We start from the raw sequence: 14,903 nt of genomic DNA, 5'->3' as shown, positions 1-14,903 counted from the left end.
GGGCATCACAGTCCTTGGTCCTTCCTCAGGGAGAAAAAGGCATTTTAACGTAAACATCATCACACTGGAGGGCTGTACTGGGTCTGGCCAGGATGGAGGTATCATTCTCCACAGCAGCCCAACATAGTAAGGCAGTGTGCCTTGGATTTGGGGCTAAGCCAGTGCTGCTAAACATGGATGTTTTTGCTATTGGTGATCAGAGCATTGAGACTGGGAGCAGGCTGGGGTTGGGCAAGAGACTGGGAAGGGACATGGGTGAGGCTGTGACCCAAACAGACCCCAGGGATGCTCTGCACCATATGATGTCAAACTCAGAGATTAGAAGTTCAGGGGAGGAAGGAGGAAGGGAAGATGTTTGCGGTTTGTGTATTTGTCAGCCCAAAAAGCCATCATGCATGCTGAGGCCCTGATTCCCAGGAAACAGTTGCCTATCTGCCTGCTGATGGGAAGTGGAGAATGAGTTCCTCTTTCTGCTTTGCTTGCAAGTGCATCTTTTGCTTTCCCTATTAAACTGTCGTTATATCAACTCATGAGTCTTCTCACCTTTCATTTTCTCCCCATCCTTTGTGAAAGAGAACTGAGAGGACATTTGGGTGGCTGTTTGGCTGATGGCTGGAGTAAATCCACCACAAGAACTGGTATGTCAAAATTCACCACACTTGTTCATTGCAAAAAGACAAAAGACTGAAAAATCAGGTAAAATAGGAAAAAGAAGAACCAAGCTAGTCTACTGGCAAGCCTATGACTGATGAGGCAATTTTACAGCTCTGGGTGTTGCTGGCTTTGTGGTGGATATGTATGGGCTGTGTCAAAGGTCAAACCACAGCTACTTGCTTTTTTTCTGTGGGAGAGCAGTGTGGTCTGTGGGCAGGATTACTTTTGGGTGTTTTGAAGCCCATCTGCAGAAACATGAGTGCAGGTATTAGGATAAGAGGTAGACTGTCACCTTTCCTGGCTGCAACCCCCACTTCAGTCTAGAGACAACAGCAGAAATGGTGGCTGTTCCTGCCCCAGGCTACCCGATATGAGGTCTGTTTGAGCCACACACTCTTTTTTCACTCTTCCTTGGAGGGGAATAAAAGCCCCCTGAATGCTGTACTTTTATACCTAAGACAGTCTGCAGTCAAATAGATGAGTCTGGAAAAATTACCATCTTGTGGATAAATGGAGAAACACCTCTTATCTAGGATATCTTCTCATCTGGGAAAAAGAAAAAAAAAAAAAAAAAAAAAAAAAAACATTTAAAACACTGCAACTTCAGTTCTTTAGGATAAATGGCTGTCCTGAGAAGGCTGATGCCTGTGCAAGCTCCCTCTCAGAATCACTGCTGGGAGGCTGTTGATGTCTTTAGCTGTTGCCAGGCTGGAGTTTGGTGTTGCATCCCTTTGCTTTGCCATGAGCTCTTGGTGGTGGCAAATGCCTGCAGTGGACAAGAGTGATGGAAGGAGATGAGAAAGGTAGTGGAAGTGGCCAGGGACTTTTTGCTCCACCAGCCACTTCCAGGCCACTTCCTTTTCCCTCCACCAGATCCCCCAGGCCCGTGACATTGAGGCAGCTGTGGTCTGTTTATAAAACTTGGTTCAGATGTTGGTGCACATTTACAACGAGAACATGAGGAGCACCTTCTGTATGAATGTAGGAAGGAAAGGGATGAGCTGGAGGACTACAGGCTCTTCCTTCAGTGTCAGCAGAACATGTCAGGGGAGGCAGGATGAGCAGCAGGAGGAGAGGGACCAGGGCTTTCTCACAGACAGCCCGACAGATAAGGCTGATGGCCCAGCAGACGTGTCCCATAACGTGCTGGAAACTGTTATTCTATAAATAACCCCATTGTTTCAGCAAAACATCAACCTAGGGAGACTGCACTGAATCAGCAGTTTCTTTTCTTTTTTTCTTTCCTGATTGCAAAATCAGAGTCAAGCTATTGCCGCAGTCGGTGATGATACAGTGAGAAATGAAAGACAGCAGAAAGCAGGATGGGAGCACACACAAAGGCTGAGCCAGCATGTTGGGACATGGTCTCTGGCACCCAAGGCGTGGCCCAGACCCTCGGCACCACACGCACTGGGAAATCAGCTGCCTGTTCTTAGAGGCTGGCACTGAGATAGAAATGCACCACGACCACCCAGACAGCCAGATGTTCACCTGAGCCATGAGAATGTGGCAGCTCACAGAGCTGCATGGGGCTGCATCAACTAGAAATAAAGGTTTGACCAGCTGGGTAGGCAACTGTAGTCAGAGGATCATGACTTTCCCCCCAAAAGTGGAGAACTGGACTTCAAAACCTGAAGCACTGCAGTTCAGGGCTGTCAAAATCAATGGAATCTACCCCTGCTTTTGCACCCATGCCAACTGGGCTGCTGAGAGTGGCATGGCCACAACATGATCATGATTCATGTGAAAACTCATCCCTGAGCTTCTTTCTCAGAGAAGGAGGACACAGGGATCTTATTGCACCTTTTGTCTTTAGGAGGGCTTTTGAGAACTATGTGTGCCAGCTTATTTTTAACACTTTGAAATAAAATGGATTTGACTAGAAGTGTTATTAAAAGCCTCTCTGCTGTAAATCTGCTCTCTGCATGCACCTGAATCACATCTGTGATATATAGACATCCACTTGGCAGCACAAGAGCAGTCATTCCCAGCTCATCACCTAGCAAGAGAAGATGGCTCCAGGCTTGTGCAGAGTGGTCAGCTGGACCACCAGAACCATCAGAAATGGGCTGGATATGAGCCCTTACTCCCATGAGGAGGTGATGCCATGATGGGAGAGGATGCACAGGCAATTACTGTGGCTCAGTTGATTGGTGGTGATCCTCCCTAGTTCAAGGGGATATCTGAGCCCTTCACAAGGAAGCAAATTATCCCAATTCCTACACAGAGTGTAGTAGAATGTTTAAAAATGGAGGATTCCTCTTCCTCCCTGCTGGGGACAAACCAGGTCACAGCTGCACAAGCACATTTGAAATGAGAACACAGAAGTGGGTTCAAAAATCCCCACATATTTGTGGTTTAAGCTTTTCAGAGATTTGTACATCAGGTGCAGAACAGAGGGCTTCACTCTGCACTGTCAGGGTGTGGATCTCCAGCTCACCCCTACCTGAAGATTTACTACATTTCATTCCATGGCCAAGCAAAGCGGCGAGGACGCAGCAGCGCCAGGGATGAGCACAGAGCTGCAGCCCAGGACCAAACCGTGTGGCAGGGACTGCCTTGCACCTCGGAGAGGGCAGGACGTGGTGGTGGCAGCGTGGATGCGGAGGGCTCTGCCCAGCTCCTACCAAAGGCTCCTGCCTGTGGGCTTGGGTGAGTCCCTTTGCTTTGCAAAAGCAAAATCAAACCCAGCATAAATGGAGAAGTCAAAATGCCGAATGCCATGGCAAGGTCTGCAGGGGGGAGTTTGGCAGCATGAGGGTAAAGAAATGGTGAAGAGGTAAGAATTGTGTCCATGGTTATGAAAAACTCATCAGGGCTAAAGCAGGAGCTGGAGAGACTTTGTCAAGGAGGCTGCAAGTGTCTCTTTTCCATATCATCCCAAACCCATTTGGGTTTCAGCATCCCCCATCCCACCATCATTCGTCTTTACAACTCCTCCTGATTCTTTCCCTCCTTGCACTTGAGTCTCGCACAGTCTACTGATGCACACCTTGGTGCACATTGCTGTGTGTTCCACTATGACAAAGTCCTCAGCCTCCCCTCCCAGGAGAGGGATCACCAAGCTGACATTGAACACGGAATCTTCTTGGCTATCTTCTTGAGGAGGTTTACTTGTGTTAGGAAGGAAATCCATGCATCCATCTCATGCCTAACCCCATAACAATGCAGAGATATTGAACAATTCCAGGTTGAAGATCTTCCAGGTTCGTGCCCAAGGCTCTCTGGATTCCAAGTGAGCACATGACTGAACATCTTAGCTGTGGGATTTTTTGAGGAACTGTTCAAATTACCACATCAGAGTTCTCAGTACTCTATAAAAACTGAGCAGATAGGAAATGCATATCAGATAGCATCAATTCAGGAGGCAGAGAGGAAGTCCCTCCAGCTCTTTGTTGTCCATAGTCTTACAAGGCTTTAAGTTAGCCACAAGAAACTTGTCATGACATTTAAAGACAAATACGGGGAAGATGGAAATTCGAGTGATATGAACACTTTCAGTGTTTCAGAAAAGATTGGGTTTGCCTCAGCTTCTACCACAACCTTTCAGATAAGTGGTAAGGTTTCTTTTTATTAAATGGATTTATATGGATTTTATCTGGTCTAAAACAACACATAAAAATGAAATATTGCATATTAAATTCTTTTTGCAGTGATTTTGCTAGTAAATTAACTGCCATTTAAAAATAGAAGTATGTCAAACTGCACTTTCTAGCCAAAAGCTGATGCTGAGCGTCAGAAAAAATGATTTTCCTGTTTTAGAAAAGGTCTCATTTTCTTGAGTAAGACTTTCATGTGTAATAGTTAAGATACTAAAATCACCAGACTCAATAAAAAAAAGTAAGTTTATGAATTTTTAGCTGAATATAAAAGCTTCATTGCTGACTTAGCCATTCTATTGTAAAACCAATTAAAATACTGTAGTCTTATAAAACTAAGACTTTAAAGTCCTGATTACATGACTTTGTAAAAAAAGAAAAACCCCAATTGAGGGTAACTTACTGAATGTCTGACATAGCTAACAATGCTTCTGAAATACTTTTTTTCTCCCTGAAGGCCAAAATTCAACAAAGCCATTTATTTATTTTACACCTGCTGGTAGTCATTGGTTTTACATGTTATGACTTGATTCAATTTGTTCTGCAGTTCAGCTTATTATTGATTTTTCATTTATTTTGATGCATACATGCATCACTGTTGGAATCATGTGTATGCAGCGGTCTGGATAGAGAAGGAATTACTCTGAGCAACCCCCCGAATGGCAGCTTGGGACAATTAAAAGCAGTGGGAACAGGGAGTTTATTGATGCAGAAAGGGGAAAGCCACCACATTCACACTGCTATAGGCTGGATTAAGCCTTGATGGAATTGAGCTGGTTAAATTAGCTAAGGAAAAGATGGCCAAGAAGACTGCAGTGCAAAGCCTGGAGCAGAGGAAGGCAGCCTGCCTTGCTGGCAGGATCAAGCACTTTCACAGAGGGACCTTGCTGCTCCTCACTGCTGGAAAGCACTGTGGCCAAGCCTGAAATGGCTGGAAGCAAGCAGAGCTTGTAGGGAAGAGATGTGGGAGAGTGTCTACCCTTCTTGTCTTGGTTTTTAGAGCCTCAGAGCCATAAAAAGGCATCCACATGCTGTGTTCGGACAGCCCTCAGCATCTACCTGCTGCTGCTGACGGCCGGCCAGGGGCTGCTGATGTACAAAGGTAATGCTACAACCTTGCCAAGGGCTTGGCATCAAAAGAGAGCTTTGCTGGGTGCTCCTGGGGGCCGGGGAAAGCGGGAATGAGCACACAGATCGGGAACCTCTGAGGGAGCATAGAGGCTCCTCCGCACACCTCCAGGCAAAGCAGCCGCTGCAGGGGACAATTCCCCCACCCTGTACGTGTGCTTTGCATTTGCAAAGGCACTCCCAGCTGCACTCCTGGCTGCAGCAAGGACTGGCACATGAAAACCACCTCCCCGGGTCTAACAGGGGTGGTCTTTATCCCCCGGTGTCCTCCCCAGGTGCTGAGGAACTGCTCTGCCAAAATACCATTTCCCAGCCAGACCGGGCAGTGAATATTCATTGCATGGGCTTTTTGTCTCCTCAGTATTTAAGATGCAGAGAGAGATATTGAAACTTCAAGAGCAAAATGCCTCCTATACAGAAGAGATTCTGAAGAGCTCCTTTGGCAACAATCTGGCTTTGGCAAGAAGCTCTACTGAGAAGAGCTTTCTCATGAGACATGAAGAAAACTGGAGGAGAAGCTTAGAAGAGCAAATCACCATAATTAAAAGTAGCAATGCAAACCTGATGATGAGGATGAACAACATCACTGTGGTTGCAGGTATGGCTCTCCATGCTGGCTCTGCAGTGGGGAGACCCCACTCCTCTGCATCACTGGCAAAGGGGGGCTGAAAACCCGGTTTAGATGATCCAGTAACTAGGGCAAGATTTAATCTTCCTGTCAGTTAGTGATGCCCCCATGCCCAGGGTTGGAATCTATAGGTGCTCCAGCACCTATAGGAGCTGGAGCACTGCCCTGTGCAAACCCCCAGATCCCCTTGCAGCTGCACCTGTGGCTCTGGGCTCCTCTCCCCTCCTGTGATTTGCAGATTTGGACTCTAGATGCCATCCAAAAGGGTGGTGTCTCCAGCCCACACCTCAAGTCTGTCAATCCCATACTGCTGTGCTCCTCACTGGCTGCTGACTACTGAAAAATATGCATTAAATATTTATTTCAGGGCCTCCTGGACGCAAAGGAGATCCCGGTCCACCAGGTATGTTGGTAAATGAGCTGCAGCTTCTCTTCTTTTCCTCTTTTTCTTTTTTTCATCTAAGAGACCTTAAGTGAGGATTTGGGATTTCAGTCCCCAGACAAAGGCCCTACCCAGTGTGCAGACTCCCAATGCCCTGGCCATGAGGAGACCTGCTGTACCTTTTCACTGATCCTCCAGGAGCCTTGGCTAGCCCGAGTGCTCCCACAGAGGTCCCTAGGAAAACATTGGCACAGACTCAGGAATGGCTGAGTGCAAGCTCTGCCCTCCACAGCCATGCCCAAGCTGCTGCCCTGGGTACTTGGGGGTTTGGGTAGAACTACACCCTCCTTAGGAGGTAAATATCTCCAGACTGTGAGGTTGCAGCAAGTCCTGGTCTAATGCTGGCTCCACTTTGAGCAGAGGCTGGACCAGGAAACAGTTTCTGTGATCCTGTGATGGTGACCTAAGATGCAACCCTTGTTAGGTCAGGTCTGTAACTCATCCATCCCTACTTCTTGGCTACACTGATGAGATTTTCTGAAGGAAAAAAAATAAATTAAAAATTGTGTTTTCATATCTTCCTGGCTGCACTTACAGCACTTACGAAACAGCACCTCCTGCCAAGCAATGTTATTACACATCAGAGCCCAATAGTTCAGTGCATTTTCATGGAAGATCTCCCCAATGGTCCCCATGAGCTGAGGTTGGCAGGAACACGAGCTGGCCCTTGCCCAGATGAGCACTCAGCTGAGCTCCAAGGACTTTACTCAAGTGGTTGTACTGGTCCCTGCCAGCTGAAGATTGGCCTCACTGGTGACTGAAATCGTGTGAGCAAAGGATGATTAAAAAATTCATCTCTTCTTCTTAGCCATTACTGGGAATAGATGATGTGTGTCAGCTGATAAATGTATTTTCCATCCCAGGGTTACAGGGACCACCAGGGACAAAGGGAGACCAAGGTAAGGCTTTTCTGACACCTGAATTACTTCTGTGGATGAACATAAAGTGGCTTTATGGATGATTTTATGAGCAATCATGTCCTCAGCCAAGGTGTAAGTGAGTAAAAATGTCATTGGAGTTGAAGGAAATAAGCCTATGTAAAGCTAATGTGAGCAAAAGAAAAACTTAACTGGAAAAAATCTTATTTTAAAAGTCCATGTGCAACAGTCACAGTGGGCCAATTTGCCACTGTCACCAGCACCACTCTCAAGTGCACAGAGAGTGGAGTTTGGCTCATGCTCGCAGCTGTGGTGGGTGTCCTGCTGGCATTCACTAGACATGGCACCCCATGAAGCATCAGAAAAATGGTGTTGTCCTTGCAGGCATACATGGACCCCAGGGTGAGAAGGGGAGCAAAGGAGCTCCTGGTCCTACTGGCCCAAGTGGTGATCCAGGAGTGAAAGGAGAAAAAGGAGAGATAGGGCTTGCAGGTAAGACTTCTTCACTATCTCAACATTTTTAATGTTCTCACACATATTTCTTTTTAAACTCATTCTAGATAAAACACCAGAAGAAGTCTTCATAGGTCAGTATTCATAAAAATCCAAGCAGCCCTGAGCATGGTTTGCCAGTCAGTGAGGGAGCTGGATAAACAGGACACTTGACCTGATCTGCAGGGGTTTAATTTCATGTCATGCTTCAGCAAACCTCCCAAAGGAGGGCAGGGAGAAGGGGCCATGCAAAATGTTGACTCTGCACCACGGAAGTCTCTTTACAGAGTGACCTTTGTCTAACGAAAGCCACAGATATTCAATTATCAGCTTGTCCTAGATTAAAGCAGTGATGTTTACTGTAGGATTTTCATAGTATAAAATAATACAATACAATTTATATGCACAAGCATGTGGATGTTAGTCCTCATTTCAGTGGAACCTCTTTCTGAGAGCTTTATATCTTACATAAGCCTGGCTTTATACACCTGAAGTAGAAGAGTTATGCAACATGTTTCTCCCATGTGACATGCATTATGGATAGCTGTTACTCAGTGGTCTCACACGGGCTGAAAGCAGGAGAGGAAAAGAAAGCAGGTGATGTGTGTGGTGCAGAGCAGGGAGGACAGCTGGGCAGGTTGATAAGAGCTTCCTCAGATCTTCCATCAGATCCTGGATGCCCCAATGCTCTCATTAGCACAAGATGCTCCAGAAGAGAAGTGATTGTAGGAGGAATACCAAAAGGCAAGGACTTTGGGATAATTCTAGAGCAGAAAGATGAAGGAGATGTAAGTCTTCAAATGAGGCACTTTCAAGCAATTCAGCTCATTTGGAGCATGCTGATCACCTGTTCAGAGAAGAGAAAGTTAAGGGGAGATGAGAGAACTCTCTGGAAGCACAGGAGTGGAATATGCTGCCCTCTATCTCCACTGTGGCTAGGAGCAGGGAAACGTTCAGACTGGGGTAAGGGATATTTAACTAGAGGAGAAAACACTCCAGTAGTAGGGATAGTTTGGGGAATAGACTGGAGAGGAGTCATGGCACCACTACAAGCCTGTAACAGCAGGCCAGTCAAACATCTGGCCAGAGAGGCTGACAGAGCCAGAGGTGGATCAGACAGACCAGCTCTGTCCTCCTACAGCTTTATGGGAATGTCACCAAGTGGTAAGTGCTGGTGTGAGGCCAAACCTTGCTACTGGTGTGGCCGGACAGAGGTGCTCCACAGGCTGCAGAGACAACAAATCTGGTTTTTTGAATTTATAGATGTGTGCTATGCTGTTTGATAGGTCCCCAAGGACAGAAAGGTGACATGGGCAAGAAGGGAGACCCTGGGCCCCAGGGACCTGTGGGTCCTCAGGGACAGCATGGAGTCCCAGGACTGCCAGCTTACGATGGTAAGTGCAGAGGACACAGTGTGACAAGGGTGCAGGGCTGCCCCAGCTGAGGGGCTGGGCTAAGCCTCGTTAGCACTGATGCCAGGATATCGTTACAGGTAGCCCAGGGAAGCCTGGACCTCCTGGGCCGAAAGGAGAGGCAGGTAAGCAGTACAGAAGGTGCAATTTCTTGTAGAGACATCAGACTGATATCTTTTATATGGTGTTCCATGACAAGGAAAACTAGAGCCAGTCTAGATCCCAGCATGGGTGAGAGAAGATGATGATTACATGAAGAAATCATGCCAACGTTTCAATGTCATCCAATCTCATCCAGCAGCCTTGGCTGTCTCATCTGGGCCCCACTCACTGTGCAGGAGACTGAGAGGGAAAGAAGGGCCATGTCCTCCTTCCTGATGTGTGTGCACACAAGGGCAGAAACTGGTTGCTCTTTGAGGAGAGCACTTGTGCATTTCAAGGCTGGCAATCAGCCAGGACCTGCATCCATGCAGCCTTTCACTCCAGATCATTCCTCACTGCATTGCTAAGATTAGCACTGCCAGGGGAGGATTGCAATTCAGAGAGACCCAATTTTGCCTTCATAAGTTCAACTCAGAGTACAAGGGCTGGTAATCAAGCTGTCTTTTTATCTCCTTCATGTGTTGTATTACATTTCATGTGTGCTGCTTTCACTCAACCTCAAGGTGCAGCTGGACAACGTGGACCTCCTGGAAGTCCTGGCCTTGATGGCAGACCTGGTCAGAAAGGGGAGAAAGGGGACCAGGGCCCCAGAGGTAGCCCAGGTACAGCACTGCTCAAACATGTAACTCATTGACCTTCTACTCTGGCCCCACTTTGTGTGATGGCTTCACTTTCTTTTTCATTTTAGGAATACAAGGCATTGCTGGACCCAAAGGTGAACAGGGAGAGCAAGGAATAGCAGGTAAAGGAGAATAAAACAGGTTTTGGGTCAACAGCACACATCATGCAGACACTGGAAAGGGAACTACAACACCAAGAGAAGATCTCTTGAGTCCTCTTCTTGGAGCTCCAATGCATCCCAGGATGCCATGGCACTCCTGTTGCTCTGCCAGGCTGCTGTGGGCTGACTACTCACCAGAGGTTGTTTCTACCATCTGTAATATGCATGAGGGGGTGAAGGTGCCTGAATTTTTGTATAAATTGAAAATGCACAAACAAAGCAGCAGTTTAAGATGAACTTCAGGAGAAGATGTTTCTCCACTGCCTGTGTTTTCTTTTTTGACATGGTCTGCACTGAGTATGATGTGAAATAAGACACCTGATTCAGAAATAGATGCTTATAGTGTAGACACCTAAACTAGATGAGTTAAAATCCATCATAAATACTAATTTGTATAAGCTTTTATTAATGTATAAAGATCACTCTTGTAAATGCTTGTTTGTTTGTTCGTATGATCTTAGGACCTCCAGGGCAAAAGGGAGAAAAGGGAGACCAGGGCCCACAAGGTAAACCCTTATAGCATGATTTATTCTGATGATGCAAAGCACTTTAGGTGCCACATTCCACTGTTCTGCATGAATGTGAAATGTTTGTCACGCCCTTTCCTTGGGAAGAGACAAAGGCAATGACTTTTTTGCTTTCCACCCAGGTACCCCAGGCACAGTTGGTCAAAAAGGAAGCAAGGGTGATTATGGCACTAAGGGTCTGAAAGGAGAACCAGGACTGAAAGGAGCCAAGGGAGAGAGCGGATATCCTGGTAAGGCTCTTTGCCACAGGGTCTGTGGAGCTGATGGTGCATTTGGATTCGGGACTGTAGATCACAGACTGGCACAAGCAACTCTGGGGAGTTTGCAGAGCTCATTTGCAGGAACTCAACAGACAGATCAGCCTTCCCAGCAGAGGAATGCACAGGGTGTCATGTGTACACCCTAGGAGGTGTGCTAAAAGACATGCAAGAAAACAGATGCATTAGATTTTCTCAAATCCCCTATTTCACAGAAAACTGGAACAACCCACACTCCTCTCTGCATTGCTCAGAGACATCTTGTAGCACACCATGTCACTGGGATAAATCCCGTGTAAACACAGCACTGAGGAACATGGAATAGTGAAGCTGTTGGAAACACCTAAAAGTGAGGCCATTTAATTATGCCTTGCTAACTGTAGGACACAAAAAGTGTTCAAAAGGTCCAACACTACAGCTACTCTCCATCCTTGACTCCCCTCCCTTCCAATCACAGGGTGTTTCAAAAAATCATAAGACCTGTAGCAAAAAAAAACCCAAACAGTTGTTACAACAGCCCATGGGAAGCAAACTGTGCTCCAGATGCTTTTTTCTTTCAATTGTTCACACAGGATAGTACAGGAATCCTCAGAAATAAACTAGATTCTATGTGGGGCTCCTCCATGCACTCCTCCTCTGGAGCTTTGCATCTGGAAGAGGGAGGAAGTGTAACTGGGCTGGCTCCAGGCCAAAGACTGCCCTCGGGGTGCATCTCCTGGTCCCCAGAAGGAGACAGCAATGAGTGCTTTCTGGAGGTAGCTTTGGGCAAAAGAACTCATTGGGTTTTTTCAAACACCCTTACCCTCAAGACCAAGATGCTCCACAGAAATGTGGAGGACTGTTGAGAGCACCTTTCTTCTCTCCCTGGAGAGCAAATCCCTGGATTAAGTACTTTGGGAGATACCATGCCTGTTCCTGGAAATCCCAAAGTCTGTCAAAGATGTCAGTTTACAGGTAGCAGTGGGAATGAGATACATTTCCCACAAGTGAATGAATAGATGGGTTTTTTAAAGCAGCCCTTTTCTTGGGTCACACATTAGGAAGAGCCTACTTTTCCTGCCACGTTTCTTTTACATACCCTTAGTCACTTCAAGGTGTTTATTTTCTACAAGGGGAGGAGTCTGCACATCTCTGACTCATACAAGCATTCAGAACTAGATAATAACTGGATTTTTCCACAAGCAACAGTCAAATGTTTGCTTTTCTATTTTGCTACAGGTTCCCAAGGAGTAAAAGGGAGCAAAGGTGAAAAAGGAGAAGGTACTGGACTTTTACTTCTTCTCTCACTTGCCTTCTGGTATCAAAGCTACCTGACATCAGGCCCAAAATCCCCCTCTACTCACACAGCACAGCTAACAGAGCTGAGGGGTCTGTGGTCTGAGCTGCAGCCTGGTGTCTCCAAATACAGGGGGAGCTCTTGAATTGTTTGGATTTGAGCTACCAGAGGCTATTTGAGTAACCTCTGGTCCCACCCTAGAGGTGGGAACATCCCTCTGGTTTGGGTGGTCACTGCTCCTGTCTGTCAATGTCTTTTTCCTTATGCCTGTATGACCCTTAGAGTTCTTTTCTTCTCCTCTGAACTCTCAGTCGGCCTCAGTAATTTTGTACGACTCGTGGGAGGAGACAGAAGGGGCCGTGTGGAAATCTTCCACAAAGGGTCCTGGGGAACAATATGTGACGATGGCTGGACCATCCGAGAGGCCGGCGTAGTCTGCCGAATGCTGGGATTCAACCGTGCGGTCGCTTCCTTCACAGCCTCAGCAGGTGAGTCCACTACAGCTTTACACCTCTCCAGGCCTGCCACAGGTGCTTACACACACCACAGCAAGGTCACCTACACGAGCAGCAAGTGATCTCCTCAGCAGGGCAGCTCGTTCCTCTTGGGATGAGGCAGCAGCATGTCAAGTGCTGCTTGAACTGCGCCCAAAGGCTTGATTTCCAACGAGCCATCCACACAACCCAACACATGCCCACTATCCACAGGGTTCTCTTTAGAAAAAAAAAAATGCATATTCCTCTTTCTCTCATCCAACAGTCTTTTGTTTGTTTGTTTGTTTGTTTGATTTTCCAAAGGCACCGGACAAATTTGGCTCGATGACGTAAGTTGCAAGGGGAGTGAAATTACAATTACGGACTGTAGCAAGCGTGACTGGGGTGCACACAACTGCAACCACAACGAGGATGCTGGGGTGGAGTGTGCTTGATGGGACACCAAGTCTGTCCTGGGAGCTGCTGCTGCCTCTGCTCTCCGTGGAGCTTTTCATCAGGCTGTGCTTTTGTGCCTCTTTACCAGGTCATAAAAATATTGACAAAGAAAGTTAAATTTTTCACAAATCAGTAACAGTTGCAAGACCTACAGGTAACCTGAAACATCCCAGCTGTCACAAAACAATTGGAGCTCAGGCATGTGAGCCAGTTCACAGCTTTTCCAGCTACCTGACATCAGCTCATCTGCAGGAGCTCACACGTGTGTGACCTCTAAGTCCACAGGGGAGGTGATGGTCCACGTTAGCTTAGTGCAGTAAGAGAATCGGATCAGTGTGCAGAAACCTGCACTTACTGCAGCTGAGCTGGCTAGTCCATCTTCATCACAGTACAGTTGTGAACCTGAGCTTAAAACCCCCAGGGAAGTGCATACATCCAAAACAGCAGATGCTCAGAAATCATCAGATGATCACTCTGGCATGCAAATATAAATATTCTTCAGAAACTATGCTGATCACACATTAAAGTGCAAAAATAAGTGCCTGGGATCTAGGTGCCATACTATCCTGGTTTAGCACAGCGCTTTGTTTTGACCTTAGCTAAGTCCCTTGCCTTCTCTGTCAGCATTTCCTAACCTGTCTCCAGGAGCAATACCCCTTACTTATCTGGTGTATAAAGCTAAGCTTTTCATACCTTTTGAAATTAAATGCTCCAGTAAAGCAAAATCGTGACAAATAAAAAATATAGCAAAGTATGAATAAGCTATCGATTGGTGTTAAATATAAATAAATATACAAATAAACAAACAAATAAACAAACAAATAAACAAACAAATAAACAAACAAATAAATAAACAAATAAATAAACAAATAAATGCTTGAATAGATAAATAAATAAAATTATACACGCACACACCTGTAGATATATTAGGGAGAAAATATTGAACTGGGCTTTCCTGGATCCCATGCGATTGATGCAGTTTACGTTCGATAAATAAAGGTTTCCCTGCAAGGACAAGCGCTGGACACATCCTGACGGGATGCCACGAGCGCGGCGGGACCTGCGGGAGGAGCCGCGGGTACCGCGCCAGGACCCACCACTCACCTCCCGACACCCCTCCCCATCCCCGCCGCCGAGCCCGCTTGTCTCAAATGCTCCTTCCCGGCACTAAGGGGAGCTCAAGGGCCGCCGCCGCTCCGCGAAGCCGCTGCGGGAGAGCCGCGGCACCGGCCCGGCCCCGAGGCTGCCCCTCCGCGCTGCTTTCTCCCGCGGAGAGCCGGGGATCCTGCGCATCCCTCTCTACTCCGCTCTCGTGAAACCCCGCCTGGAGCACTGCGTCCAGCTCTGAGACCCCGGCACAGCAGGGACAGCGACATGCTGGAGTGAGGCCAGAGGGGGCTGCGAAGATGCTCAGAGAGCTGGAGCACCCCTCCTATGAAAACAGGCTGAGAGAGCCAGGGCTGTTCACTCTGGAGAAGAGACAGCTCTTAGAGCACCTTCCAGCAGGAGAGCTGGAGAGGGATTTTTTACAAGGTCATGTAGAGATAGGACAAGGGGAAATAGCCTTAAACTAAAAGAGAGTAGGTTTAGATTATATATCAGGGAGAATATTCTTCCTTGTGACAGCGGTGGGGCACTGGCCCAGAGGTTGCCCAGAGCAGCTGTGGATGCCTCATCCCTGAAAGTGTTCAAGGCCAGTTTGGACAGGGCTCCCCTGCCCATGAGTTTAAAATTAGAC

General features: G+C 47.1%; 1 protein-coding gene across 1 annotated transcript; it reads left to right on the top strand.

The window, feature by feature from the left end:
• The first annotated feature begins 4,096 nt into the window (after positions 1-4,096).
• Positions 4,097-13,891, top strand: MARCO (macrophage receptor with collagenous structure). Its single transcript, XM_069021578.1, has 15 exons — positions 4,097-4,211; positions 5,254-5,355; positions 5,743-5,979; positions 6,377-6,412; positions 7,315-7,350; positions 7,714-7,821; positions 9,108-9,219; positions 9,318-9,358; positions 9,899-9,997; positions 10,084-10,137; positions 10,638-10,682; positions 10,826-10,933; positions 12,179-12,220; positions 12,548-12,724; positions 13,034-13,891. Exons 1-15 carry the CDS (start codon positions 4,097-4,099, stop codon positions 13,162-13,164), a joined length of 1,443 nt encoding a protein of 480 aa, XP_068877679.1. The 3' UTR covers positions 13,165-13,891.
• Positions 13,892-14,903: the final 1,012 nt, after the last annotated feature.

Source organism: Aphelocoma coerulescens, chromosome 7 (assembly GCF_041296385.1).
Source record: "Aphelocoma coerulescens isolate FSJ_1873_10779 chromosome 7, UR_Acoe_1.0, whole genome shotgun sequence".
Taxonomy (NCBI): Eukaryota; Metazoa; Chordata; class Aves; order Passeriformes; family Corvidae; genus Aphelocoma; species Aphelocoma coerulescens.
This window is presented reverse-complemented; position numbering and strand designations above follow the sequence as displayed.

What these genes read in the sequence shown, in the direction of transcription:
- MARCO (XM_069021578.1), top strand. Translation starts at nt 4,097, where the DNA reads ATGACATTTAAAGACAAATACGGGGAAGATGGAAATTCGAGTGATATG. An exon ending in AGGAGATCCCGGTCCACCAG is followed by an intron (nt 6,413 to 7,314) that starts GTATGTTGGTAA and finishes TTTCCATCCCAG; the next exon opens with GGTTACAGGGACCACCAGGG. An exon ending in AGGGACAAAGGGAGACCAAG is followed by an intron (nt 7,351 to 7,713) that starts GTAAGGCTTTTC and finishes TTGTCCTTGCAG; the next exon opens with GCATACATGGACCCCAGGGT.